This window comes from Helianthus annuus, chromosome 14, assembly GCF_002127325.2.
Source record: "Helianthus annuus cultivar XRQ/B chromosome 14, HanXRQr2.0-SUNRISE, whole genome shotgun sequence".
In the NCBI taxonomy this organism is placed as follows: Eukaryota; Viridiplantae; Streptophyta; class Magnoliopsida; order Asterales; family Asteraceae; genus Helianthus; species Helianthus annuus.
This window is the reverse complement of record NC_035446.2, coordinates 79,645,113-79,657,147: the sequence shown is the minus strand read 5'-3', so window position 1 is coordinate 79,657,147 and position 12,035 is coordinate 79,645,113. Positions and strand designations below refer to the sequence as shown.

The 12,035-nt window shown below is 39.3% G+C and overlaps 2 protein-coding genes across 2 annotated transcripts; both read right to left on the bottom strand.

The window, feature by feature from the left end:
• Window positions 1-7,584: 7,584 nt before the first annotated feature.
• On the bottom strand, window positions 7,585-8,549 carry LOC110918819 (protein FAR1-RELATED SEQUENCE 4-like). Its single transcript, XM_022163100.1, has 2 exons — window positions 8,346-8,549; window positions 7,585-8,253 (listed from the first exon to the last, which is right to left on the bottom strand). The coding sequence occupies exons 1-2, from the start codon at window positions 8,547-8,549 to the stop codon at window positions 7,585-7,587; spliced, it is 873 nt and encodes a 290-aa protein (XP_022018792.1).
• A 1,137-nt stretch (window positions 8,550-9,686) lies between these two features.
• LOC118486397 lies at window positions 9,687-10,811 on the bottom strand. Its single transcript, XM_035982819.1, has 4 exons — window positions 10,742-10,811; window positions 10,481-10,615; window positions 10,297-10,395; window positions 9,687-10,189 (listed from the first exon to the last, which is right to left on the bottom strand). Exons 2-4 carry the CDS (start codon window positions 10,596-10,598, stop codon window positions 10,008-10,010), a joined length of 399 nt encoding a protein of 132 aa, XP_035838712.1. The 5' UTR covers window positions 10,599-10,615; window positions 10,742-10,811; the 3' UTR covers window positions 9,687-10,007.
• Window positions 10,812-12,035: the final 1,224 nt, after the last annotated feature.

Below are 12,035 nucleotides of genomic sequence, written 5' to 3'. Positions count from 1 at the left end.
AACACGTTAGGATAGTGTTTAATTCACTCAATGTTGGCTCTGATACCAACCTGTGACACCCCGATTTCCACGTGTATCACCGGTGGGCCCGGTGGGGATTATCGTGACGTAGTTGGAACCAATATAGCCAAACCACAATATATAAATGCACAGCGGAAGCATAAAGATAAATATAATTCAACCATTTACTGTAATATCAAATGTATCACAAGTAGTTGAATTGTATCCACAGGAGGGATCAAAATAAATAAAAATGTAGTTCAACAGATAAGACATCAAGCTTGCGAGACTTCTTTAGATGCTAGGGAGCTATTACCAGCCAATTACGTGTAGTACCTGCACTTAATCTTTTTGGGAAAATACGTCAGTTTACACTGGTAAATACAATCAACTGACTCATTTTGTAAAATGATTGGAAATTGGTTTGGATGCACATGGCATAAACATGTTTGTTTAACTTGGGAGAATTATTTAATATTATAATCTTGTGAACGAATTACATGTTCCTTCTTTGCGTTCAGTAGCCCGGATCGTGCCGGGTTAAAGATCAATAGACACACCACATTGCGTAAAACCAAGGCGGGTAGACCATCGGCTACGTCTTTTAATAATATAGACATCATACCGGGTGTACGCCTACACCCGGGTGTCGAGGTCGTGGCCATTTCGTAAAATGATGCCAAGGATATCCGGGACATGGTCATTAACCCCCCAAAGGCTTTTTAAGTAACAAGACTGTTTAAATGAGGCGATCAAACTATTCAATTAACCACCTAAGCGATGGAATTATTTGATGCTCAATCAAGCGGTATTTTATATACCGTAACCCAAGCCCGTATAAGGGAAAATAAGTTAAAAGTATTTACCTTTGCAATGTATATTCCTTAATCAATTAAATCACTGATATCTTTTACTGGGGCTCCTTATTCTGGAACGAAGGTTTTAAAATAACCTATTAGAATCCTAACGGGTCTTTATATTAGCCGTAGCCTAGACCGGTTAATTTCGAGGGATAGATACGGTTTAATCGCGTGAAAGGCGAAAACCGAGAATGGAATGTGATTCTGACCCAACAAGTTTGGAGACTTGTTTTATATGGGTTTAATATTCACACTCTGGATTTTGGGGTCAAAATGATATGGTTTGACCCGTATCGGCTAATCTATGTAAACTAGTTACATAAGCCGAACCGTGCGCGCAATAGGCGCAACGGGTAACCGTAGGAGTCCTACACTGTTTTCCTAAGTCAATATACTTTAAAGAGGTTGTGGTATCAGTAGGATACATTCCATAATGCCCGCAACGAGTTTTAGTTCATTACACGCCCCGTAGGGGTTTTCCGGTCATTTTAAAGACTTTTAAAGGGATTTCCGAGTTCTACAGGAAACCTGAGTTTCCCGATCAGTTTGATAAGTCTAAAATATTTTATTTATTATTTAAAATCAGTGGCAACTGGAATCGGGTCAAAAGACCTTGTAGAACTCAAGTTTTGGCCGAAAAGGGCATATTCGGTATTTACCGAACCGTAGCCATAACCGCAGGTTATGAGCAGGTTAAAATTAATTAAAAATCTTTAAAAATCCCAAAATATTATTTTACTACAGTGGGTAAAAGCTTTGGTGACGAAATCTTGGTTTAGGTAGGCGTTATGCTAATTGCGCCGTTTATTACAAAAGTTTCTTATAAATGCGCTATTTAGCATAACTCCCATTCTGGACCTCGGATTGGCGTGAAATTTTAGGGACATGCTTAGAATTTAGTAAGCAAGGTTATGGTCCCTTCACGTGTCCGAAATACTCGTTTTATTTTAAAAAGGGCGTTACGGTCAACTTTTAAGTAATTAACGGAAATGCGTAAAAGACTCGGACAAACAACGAACCGGTCACAGAGGGTGATACCATCACGTGACCTGGTCCTAAGAGAGTCCTAAGGCATATCTACATTGCACTAAAACGGGTCAGAACTGAAGTCAAAGCAAAAGTCAAACTTTTGCGACATTCGGCTCCGAACCGGGTCAATATAGCAAATGGCCGAATCAAACGAGTTTAGACAAGTTTATATACTTATTATCATGTTTTATGATTGTCAAAACAGGTTTCATAGCATATACATTACAAATTATGCAAGAATCGCAAAAAATGACTTTCTGTTGACTTTTTAAGCATTCGTTTGACTCGACATTTGAACTAGTTAGAGTGGTGATCATGGGGAACCCTTTCAGAGGTTTATTACCCATATAAACACCAACACATAACTACCTTTGATTTGACATAAGACTGAGCCATTAAGGATTTATCTTGAAGTCAAACCGTAGTTACGACGGTTTGGTTTTTAGCTATATACTAAGCAAAACTAAACCACAAAGGATTTAAACGACTTACAGAAGCTTGAACACGAAGTAGGATGATAAGAGAAAGCCTTGAGAGCTCCAAGTATGATCAGAAGAGTGTGTTTGAGGTGTGTTCTAATAGTGAACCAAGTATGCCTATTTATAGTACTCAACATGCCTTTAGATCATTACAACACACACTACAACTGAGTATGGATGATGGGCAGGTGGCCTAGAGTGCTATGGGTCGAGTAGGGGGTGCCCATGCCTCACTTATTGCTTAAATGATCGTTCACAAGTTCAAAAGGCATGCAAGTCCAAAGTTTCTGTATCTGGGCGTCTCACGCGGCCCGCATGGAAGAACCATGCACTTTACGCGGGCCGCCTGAGTTCAAATATCAGACGCGTACAATTGGAAGGCTCGCGGCCCGCCTCAACTTAACCCAAAACTTAAAGCGGCCCGCGAGAGGTTGATTTTTCAGGTTTTTAAAATCTTTTGTAATCATAACAGAATCCTGGTAATTAATAACGAAATCTTCTGTAATTATTAACCTGACCTTTCGGGTTTGAAGGGGTAACTTTGCGATTTGGCCCTCGATTATTTACAACTAAGGGCCTCGTGTTTTTTACCCGCATCGTTAAGTCCCCGGTTAACTTTGTTAATTATTCAGAAAGTCTTAACTTTCATTATTGACGCTTCTAACCCCTCTCGTACGAATTTGATCATAACTTTCTCGTTTTAAAACGGAACTTCGCGGAATTTATACAGTATTTTCTAGTGAGCGTATTTTACTGTTACAAAGCCTCGGGTATGTCAAAGGGTCACTCAGAGGTATAATTAAACATGTTGACACAGTTAACCCCCGCAGCTTGTAATCTCCCACTTTCTTCCGCGTTTTGCTTCCGTACGATCCATGATTTATTCGTTTGAAGGTACGAGCACCATTTAGGGTTACTATACAATATATTTACCCTTGTTTGACATTTATAACCCTCGAATTTACATACTTTCAAGGTTTGTCAACATTAGTCCTTTATTAAATACAATACGCCACGTGTAAACTTAAGACACGTGTCAATACATCATTGGACACAAAATTTCGAGGTGTTACAATGGGCTGCATTCAACTGATGTAAATATTCAAAAATGCATTAGCGCGGTGGTAGACTCTGTCGTAGGCGCAACTTTCAATAAGGCTCAGGATGTCGACGCTAAAGGGAAAGCGGCTGAAGAGGTGTGGCAGCCGGTAAAGAACGGTAAAGATTTTCATGCTCTAACATGTGTTAACTGCTACCCTACCTGCATCATTTAGAGAGTTAACATGTGTTAATCATACAAACAGTGTGCGAAGGCGATACATTTTTTGATGAATGTACTTTAGATGGCCCTAATTGGAGTCTTGGAATGACACAAATTGGGGGTGAGTTGGACGTGTCACAGAAAATCGGTACGATATAGCGTTAAACAAAATCAGCACCTTTTGGGTTAGTAGGAGTCATCTATAATATACTTATTTGCATCAAACGTGCAGGTTGCACTAGTGGGAAGGTGGATGAGATGGCTGGAACAGAAATAGTGCTGGAGCGTTCCGGTGAGCTGAAATACATTCATTTACTGTGAAAAGTGTTATATTCGTTACCGCGTTACATGAGTTATTTATTTTATATGTTTTTAGGCGATATGGAGGCTACCACAGACTTGAGTATGGTTATAATGGTAGAACCAGTTAGCTCCTATGACCCGGCAATTGCAATCCACAAGGGGCAAACTGGTCTGGATTTTTATGGGGGTGATATGAATGAGGTGGAGGACAATATGCCGCTTGCAAACCGTGTGTGTATGTTGGCTGAGTTGGGGGCCCAAAAAAGGAAGCTCCCTTTTCGAGAGAAAGTGGCAGCGGAACCAAACAGATCACCTTACTATATAAGGTCTGTTGACATGGGTCAGCCAATAACTAAGAAGGAGGCAAATCTGTGGGAGTACATATACGCTGATGAAAGCCCAATGCACCTTTTAAATGGACATTCTCGTAGGAAGCGGGCAATGGATGCAAACGTGTAAGTAGAACTGCAACGTGGTTTATTGTTGTATAATAAATAGTGTAAACCATGAACCAAGTTCCACACTAGTTAATTGGTTATATTTTGATTTTTTCCGCAGGAGGGAACAGGGTTCGTCGTCGGTTGTTGATGTAGATAGTCCGATACACATGGCTGTGTAAGTAGGGGGGTCACCGTAGCATAAATTAGTTATATAAAAAATAACATGTGTTAAAGTATGCAATTTAATTTATAATTTGTACATCTGAAACCAGGGAGTTGCTGTTTAGAAGCCCTACCCATGTAGAAGCGTCTCGGGCTATGTTCAAGAGTTTAAACGTTGGCAATGAGGTGTCAAATGGTATTATCGACTGTTGGGCGGAGGTGCTAAACTTCCAAGAGAAACGGAAATCACGGGAGGCTTACAGTAGGCAATTGTTTGGTACTAAAGTTGTGGTGAGTGTCATGTATATAGAGATTACAATGTGGCGAGTTTTTGTCCTAATTAATTTCTCTGTTGTGTTTAAAGTTTCCGTGGATGCTAACAACTGAGGAAGGTGGCGTCGAGGCGCGGATGCACAAGTTTCGGCTTGGAATAAAAGGTGCGGTTAACAGCGGTGAAAATGTTCCCGACTTTCGAAATCACGACATTGTTTTATTCCCGATATTGGAGCACAAACACTTTTACTTGCTAGTGTTTGAGTTACGCGACCCCGGAATTTATGTCGTTGATAATGACAAAGCACGCCAAGGTCAGTTGATAGAAGATAGTGTCTACTACCTCCACAAGGACACAGCGTATAAGATCGTAAGTTATTAAACTGACCATTGTTGAACAATAAGTGTGATAATATTGAGGATCTATTTTTTATTGAGCATGGCTTGTATATGTGTATGCAGAAAGATATGTTTGTGCAATACCTTCGGGAGGTTGGGAATCCGCGAGCCGATGACATAGACTACTGCAACATCCAGCGTATGCCGGTTCCTTGGGCGACCACCGCAAACACAACTGATTGTGGAGTCTTCTTGATGCGACACATGGAGTGCTACATGGGGAAAAACAAAAGTTCTAACTGTGGGTTCAGCATGAGTGGGGCGAGGAAGATGGCGGAGGTGCGAAAGTTGAGAAAGAGGTATGCTGCGCACATCTTATGTTCGGAGGTGAATGTGCTGCTGCCAAAAATCAAGCAGGATTGCCGAATAGACTAACACGTGTTAGGGGGGTGAAATGGTGGTTACTGTATCACCAGTGGGCTTTAAATGCGGCAGCTTTGTTTTTGGATATGTAATGTACTTGGATTTGGGGATGTTTCTTTAAACTTATTGCGGGGTTGGTGTTTTGTTGGGTATGGCATCGTCACGATGTCTTTTTGGGGATAGACTATCTATATAAAATCTGATGTTTAGTAACTTGGTAATTGTATACTCTAAAGAATATTGATGTGTTGTTGGATGTGTTAGAATATTATTAAAGTAGTTGATGGATGTAGTTGATAATGTTTTAGATGAGGTTGTTTTAAATTATATAATGGTACGTGTAACATTATAGAAAATGAGAAAATGCTGCTTCCTGTTTCCAAGGGGACCACTATTTCTAAAAATGTAGTGGGAATATTGGAAATTGGGGAAAGTAGGTGGCAGAAGTCTACACACATAGGGGTTGGTGTCTATAAAACAACTTTATTGGAAAAGGGCCCCTTATGGTCACATCAAAGTCAAGTCACAAAGACCTATATTAAATGTACCCAGGGAAAACCTCTATAAGTAGTATAATGAAGAACCAAAGTCATATTCTGTAATATTTCACCAGTTCAGTAAACTGTTAGCGGTTCAAAAGTGTTGTAATGTGATGGACCCTTGTAAAGGTAAGGTAACGGCTACCCAACCAGGCATGGAGAAGCGGAAGCAAAAGGGGAAGGAAGCATGTGAGGGCCGGTACGGGGTGTGCTACGAAAGAAAAGTGTCTCACAAGAAGCGAGAAGACGGGAAAACTGGAGTAGGTTCTGGTGACGATGCTTCAGATAGCGGAACCAAAAATGTAGCTGATGTAGCTGTTATGTCGCAAGAAACGTCACGCCGTAGGGAACACGTTGTTCCAGAAGCTGAAAAGTTGAAGGGGCTACCAAATGAGTTGGTTAGGTTGCTGACGGATCCAGACCACGAATTATGTGGTTGCCCCTTGTGTCCATACTCACCCGAAACAATCCAGTCCTGGTGTTACCATGACCCATGGGAGAGTGAGCGCAGCCCATCTCCTCTGTACTTTCATGATGAGGAATTTGGCACATCATGATGAAAAGCTTGTTAGAGATGGAGTATAATAAGGGGTAGTTAGTATGTTGAAAGTGGTTGAAGATGTGTTAACCTGATGACCCTATGTTTTAACAAAACGACATACCAATGTCGTTTTGTTGGTATTTTATTATGTTTTTTTTGGCAATCGGTTGATGTCATTTCTCGGTAGTCGATCAATTGTTTTAGACGCGGGAGTGTAACCTATTGGTAGAATGTGTGGTTAAGTTGCCTAGACGTGAAGTTTAATTCTATAACCTGATGTGGTTTAATATATAAGCTGTTGGTGTGGTTAACACAGATTGTTTTGATCCTTTCCAGTTAAAAGAACCAACACTTATGGGGGCTAACATGTGTTAAGCCTAAAGGTTTTTATGCCATGGTAAAAAAAAAAAAAAACACAATCATAAATGCAGATAATATTAAGATAAACCCATTAATAGCAAACAGATGTCCACAAAAAAAGTAGGGCTACAAACACAAAAGTGGCCAAGGCCATAGAGTTTCTTACAATCCTATTTATGACAAATGGGATCAAAATAGTTCCACCTTAAAAGAACCGTGGGGATAGTTCCAGTTAAAAGAACCAACAATTATGGGGGCTAACATGTGTTAAGCCTAAAGGTTTTTATGCCATGGTAAAAAAAAAAACACAATCATCAATGCAGATAATATTAAGATTAGCCCATTAATAGCAAACAGAGGTCCACAAAAAAGTAGGGCTACAAACACAAAAGTGGCCAAGGCCATAGAGTTTCTTACAATCCTATTTATGACAAATGGGATCAAAATAGTTCCACCTTCTTACACACGTAACAGAGAAGAGCAGGAGGATGTCAAAAGACTGTTACATGTGTGTAAGAAGGCCAAAATGAAGAGAGTCTCCCATTACATAGTACTAGAAAACGACAATAAAGATTTTAATCAGAGGGTGAGGCACCAGTGGCGGTCTGCCTTTGTTGTTCAGCAGCTGCCTTTGCTGCTTTCATTGCAGCCACCTTAGCGCAGTTGTGTGAGTCGTGGTCGTCGACGTACAGACCACAACGCTTGCATAAACGAAGCTGCTTTGGACGTTTGGGTGGTTTTGCCTTTGCCTTCTCACCGGGGCCAGAAATGCGAGTATGAGTACCACATCCTTTATTGCGTGCAACTTCTGGATTAGCAACTTCGACTGGAATGTTGATTGGCTGCCCAACTATTTCTTCCATTTCACACTCGTTTGATGCATTTTGAATTGTAGACAATGGTTGCTTGGAAAGCACATTGATCTTGAAATCCCTGAGTTGGTCAACCAATTTTGCCAACGAATCCTCATCGGTTCTGGCCACATCAACGCATTCAGTAACGAGGTCGAGGATTTCATTCCGCATCACGGACGGTGCGTGTGGGTTGACTCCGTATCGGCTGGAAATTGAAAAAACCTGTTTGGGGAGGGCATCTCGACGCCACCTATCGTTTATGTATTGGGGTGGAATCCTTTCAACATTTTTCAATCGATAGACACAAAAGACATGGCGACACAGATATCCGATACGTGTGAAATTCCTGCATGAGCAACTGGCGGATTGATCTACAGTGTTATACGTAACCTGTTTTGAACATAGTCAGCAAAAAAAAAAGCCCTTTAGGTCTAACATATGTTAGAGGATGGGTAATAATGAAATTGCCTAACATGTGTTACCTGATAGACATTTGTGATGTTGTTCCTTTTATCCAAATGAGTGACGTCTATCAAAAGACTGGAATCGCTGGACTCGGTTTGGTTTGTGATGTAGCATAAAAACTTCCCTTTAATTATCTCTTTTTGAACTTGCGCGAAAACAGCATTTGTGTAAATGGCGAACGCGTGCTGTTCTATCGCTAAATCAGTATTGCCAGTGAACATCGTGGATGAGGTTTTGTACTCCGATACACGTTGCCGATATCGTTGGCTGTCTACCCTATTTTCAAAGCACATCATAAATTGTACAAGGGTGTTTGCGCTTGTTGAGTTGACCTTGAAGGCAGCGTTAGAGCTTTCGCAACGTGAAGTGGTCTTCATTAAGCAACACATGGGCAGTTCCCTGAAGTACGCTGGTACCCAAAGATGTTTGATGTTGTACATGTCGTTCAACCAGCTGTGGTCTTGAAGCCCAAATGTTTGTAGGAGGTCATTCCAGCGGGACTCAAACGTTTCAGGTTTGATATAAACATTCCAAACCAACCGGTGAATGCAGGACCGAAGATCAGTGTTTTCGAGAACGTCCGCAGAGATCTGAAAAAGTGAATAGTTACTAACACGTGTTAGATTAAAACAGTTTGAAAATACGTATAAAAATTCTGTTATGTTGAATAACACATGTTAAGGGCTAACAAATTAAGCTAACCTTGGAGGGTAGTTTTTTCATTATATGCCACATGCATAGACGGTGTCGTGATTCGGTAAAGACCATAGGAACAACTTGTAGCATGGATGGGTCTTGATCACTCAGCACGAGAGTTGGTTGAGTACCGTGTGCCTTCAAAAAAGCCTTAAGCAACCACACATAGGATTCAATGGACTCGATTGATATCAAACCCGCCCCAAATGTAACACATTGGAAATGATGATCCACACCCATGAATGGCACAAAAACCATCTTGTACCTATGAACAAAAAATTGATTTGATGTTAACAAAATGTAAAACTTTTTTGGGTTAGGGTTGCATACTTGGGGATCAGGCCTAACACATGTTAATGGGGGGGGGGAACTAACCTGTTAGTGCTGTAAGTTGCGTCAAACGCGAGGACATCGCCAAAAGCTTTGTAGTTTAGCTTTGAAATCTCATCAGCCCAGAATACAGAAGACAACTTTCCATTTGATACAGTGTAATCAAATAGAAGTTGGGTAGGTTGTCAAAGCGCTCACGCAGGCGTTCAAGGAAAACTTGTGCGTCGTGTTCACCAATAAAAATTCGTAACTGGTAGCTAAAGTTTTTAAAATCCACCGGAGTCCCATTGACATTGTGATGCCCTCCTTTTAAAGCTACAAGACATCTATAAGCTCTCATGGGTCCGATATGGTTTAGACTCATATTGTGAATGAATTGTTTGGTGGAGAATGACAGCTTCCGTGATATCTTGCTAAGATCACGGTTGTAACTCTCAACAAGTTCATGATTATGAATATCATTGAAACTCAGAGCTGTGTATGAATCATTCGAGATTGAGACTAGTATGCTTGCCTTACAGTCACACCATGTGAAGTTGGTCCTCCGGTGCTTAACAGAAGATTCATCTAGGGTGTCAAAAGTCCTCTTGGGTTGTGGTTTTCCATATTTTGAGCATCGAAGATACTTGTGTGTGGGAATTCCATTCCAGACTTTAGTTTGCCCTTTTTTTACAGAAAAAACCTGCTTCAAACGCATAAAGTTCATACATGGAAAGAACATCCGCAAAAGTTGGATAAGATTTCCCACACACTGGTATGAACTTATCAGCGACGTTAGGAATCCAGTAACGGGTTCCCTGAGGGGTATCAAAAACGAAGTATGGATTCGATGGCCCTGCATCATAAAACGAAAAAGGTTAGGAATCTGCTATACATGGCATGGCAAAAGGTTAGAAATCTGTGATATGAGAATAAAGTGGGCTCCCATGTAATATATACAACCGTCTATCTGGCCGCGTGATGATTCAGCAAACAGAGAATGACCATGAGATGATCCAGAAACAGCACCAGGCATGAGCTGCATATGGGAATCTTGGGATGCTACATGTGAACATTATGGAATATGTTTGAACAATGCCATATCTGGGGAAGAAAAGTACAAAACCCGTGTATAGAAAAAACAAACCTTCTTCATTATCCATAACCTGGTCATCATTAAAAGCGCTGTTCATGAAATTGTTGGAGATCACAACATCCGGGGATCTAACAGGGGCTTCGGATGATCGCGAACAATCAACAGGCATATAAGTGTATACAGAAGCTTCGAATGGAACAGGTGAACATGGCCATGCAGTATAGTTTGGATTATTCGATTAAAAAGTTGTAAAAGACAAAAAAAAAAAAAAACAGAACTTCGAGAACAGTTAAGTTACATAAATGGACAAACCTGGAGCATTAAATTCCTCATCATTTTGGAAGTCGCTGCTAAAAAACCGGTTGGGGAAACTATGGACCGGCGACATTAACTCATAGGTTGGTGGATTTGTCTCCATGGATATTAATGGAGTTACTTACTAATTTGGAGTAAAAGTGAAATGGATTTCTCTGATGAATGTTGACGAAGATATAAAGGAAAAATGGAAAAAGAAATATGGGGGAGGGTGAATGGTACATAAGATTTGATGGGCAATAAATGAAGATGTCAATTCATATTGGGGATAGTTCTTGGTGGTTAAGTTAATTTACTAAAATAACCTTGTTGCAAAAAGTAATAGAAAGGGGATCTGTGCAACGTGGCTAAATGTAAGCCACAAACATAGTTTGCTAAGTTTTCTAAAATAATGGGGTTTCTTATACAGCATTATCATATATATATATATATATATAGAGGGGAGGGTTATCTTGAGAACGCTAAATATTGCGAGAACTGTGAGAACGAATGAAAAAACCAATCAAAACCAATTTTTTTTTATACAAACCTCATTGTAATTAAGATACAACATCAAAATAAGAATTTATAACATCACATAATTCATTTCTCATTTCAAAATCATTTTTTTTAGATTTTTTACACATGTGTAAATATAGCAGATTTACACATGTGTAAATGGCAAACTTACACATGTGTAAATTTTCTTTATTTATGAATTCACGTAAATTTATACGTGTAAATTGAATTTCTAACATTGTATACGAATAATAATGATAAGTGTAGAAAAAATTTTTGAATTTGAGTTGTTTTTGACCAAGTTCTCATGGTTTTTTCATTTGTTCTCACGGTTCTCACAAATATTTAGCGTTCTCATTTAAACCCTCCCCTATATATATATATATATATATATATATATATATATATATATATATATATATATATATATATATATATATACTTGATTACATGAAACACAATGACTTTAAATAAATTATCATTATATGCAATGAATATTAAATAAGTTTTATACCATATAAAATCTAGAACTTATAATTTCATGCAATAACATTGAAAACTATGATCAAATTCAGTGGTGAATACATTTTTTCTTTTGTAGAGTCTGACAAAAAAAGAAATGATGTCGATGATAAAAATAAGTCGGACAATATAAATAGTTCATTTAATATCTGAATATAATGTATAAATAAATACGTTATTACAATTTTTCTCGTGTAGGGTTATTCAAAAAGCTCGCGGTTTGCAGGTCGCTACTAGGTAAAGATATTTGATTTGGATAGATTAAGCCATT

Bases quoted from the DNA above. Each gene is read 5' to 3' on its own strand.
- LOC110918819 (XM_022163100.1), bottom strand. From the start codon at position 8,549: ATGTTCACTGGCAATACTGATTTAGCGATAGAACAGCACGCGTTCGCC. The intron at 8,254-8,345 runs GTAACACATGTT...TGTTCAAAACAG, and splicing joins ACATCACAAATGTCTATCAG to GTTACGTATAACACTGTAGA.
- LOC118486397 (XM_035982819.1), bottom strand. From the start codon at position 10,598: ATGCCTGTTGATTGTTCGCGATCATCCGAAGCCCCTGTTAGATCCCCG. The intron at 10,396-10,480 runs GTTTGTTTTTTC...GTTCACATGTAG, and splicing joins GGTTATGGATAATGAAGAAG to CATCCCAAGATTCCCATATG. The intron at 10,190-10,296 runs GTTGTATATATT...TTTATGATGCAG, and splicing joins ATCACGCGGCCAGATAGACG to GGCCATCGAATCCATACTTC.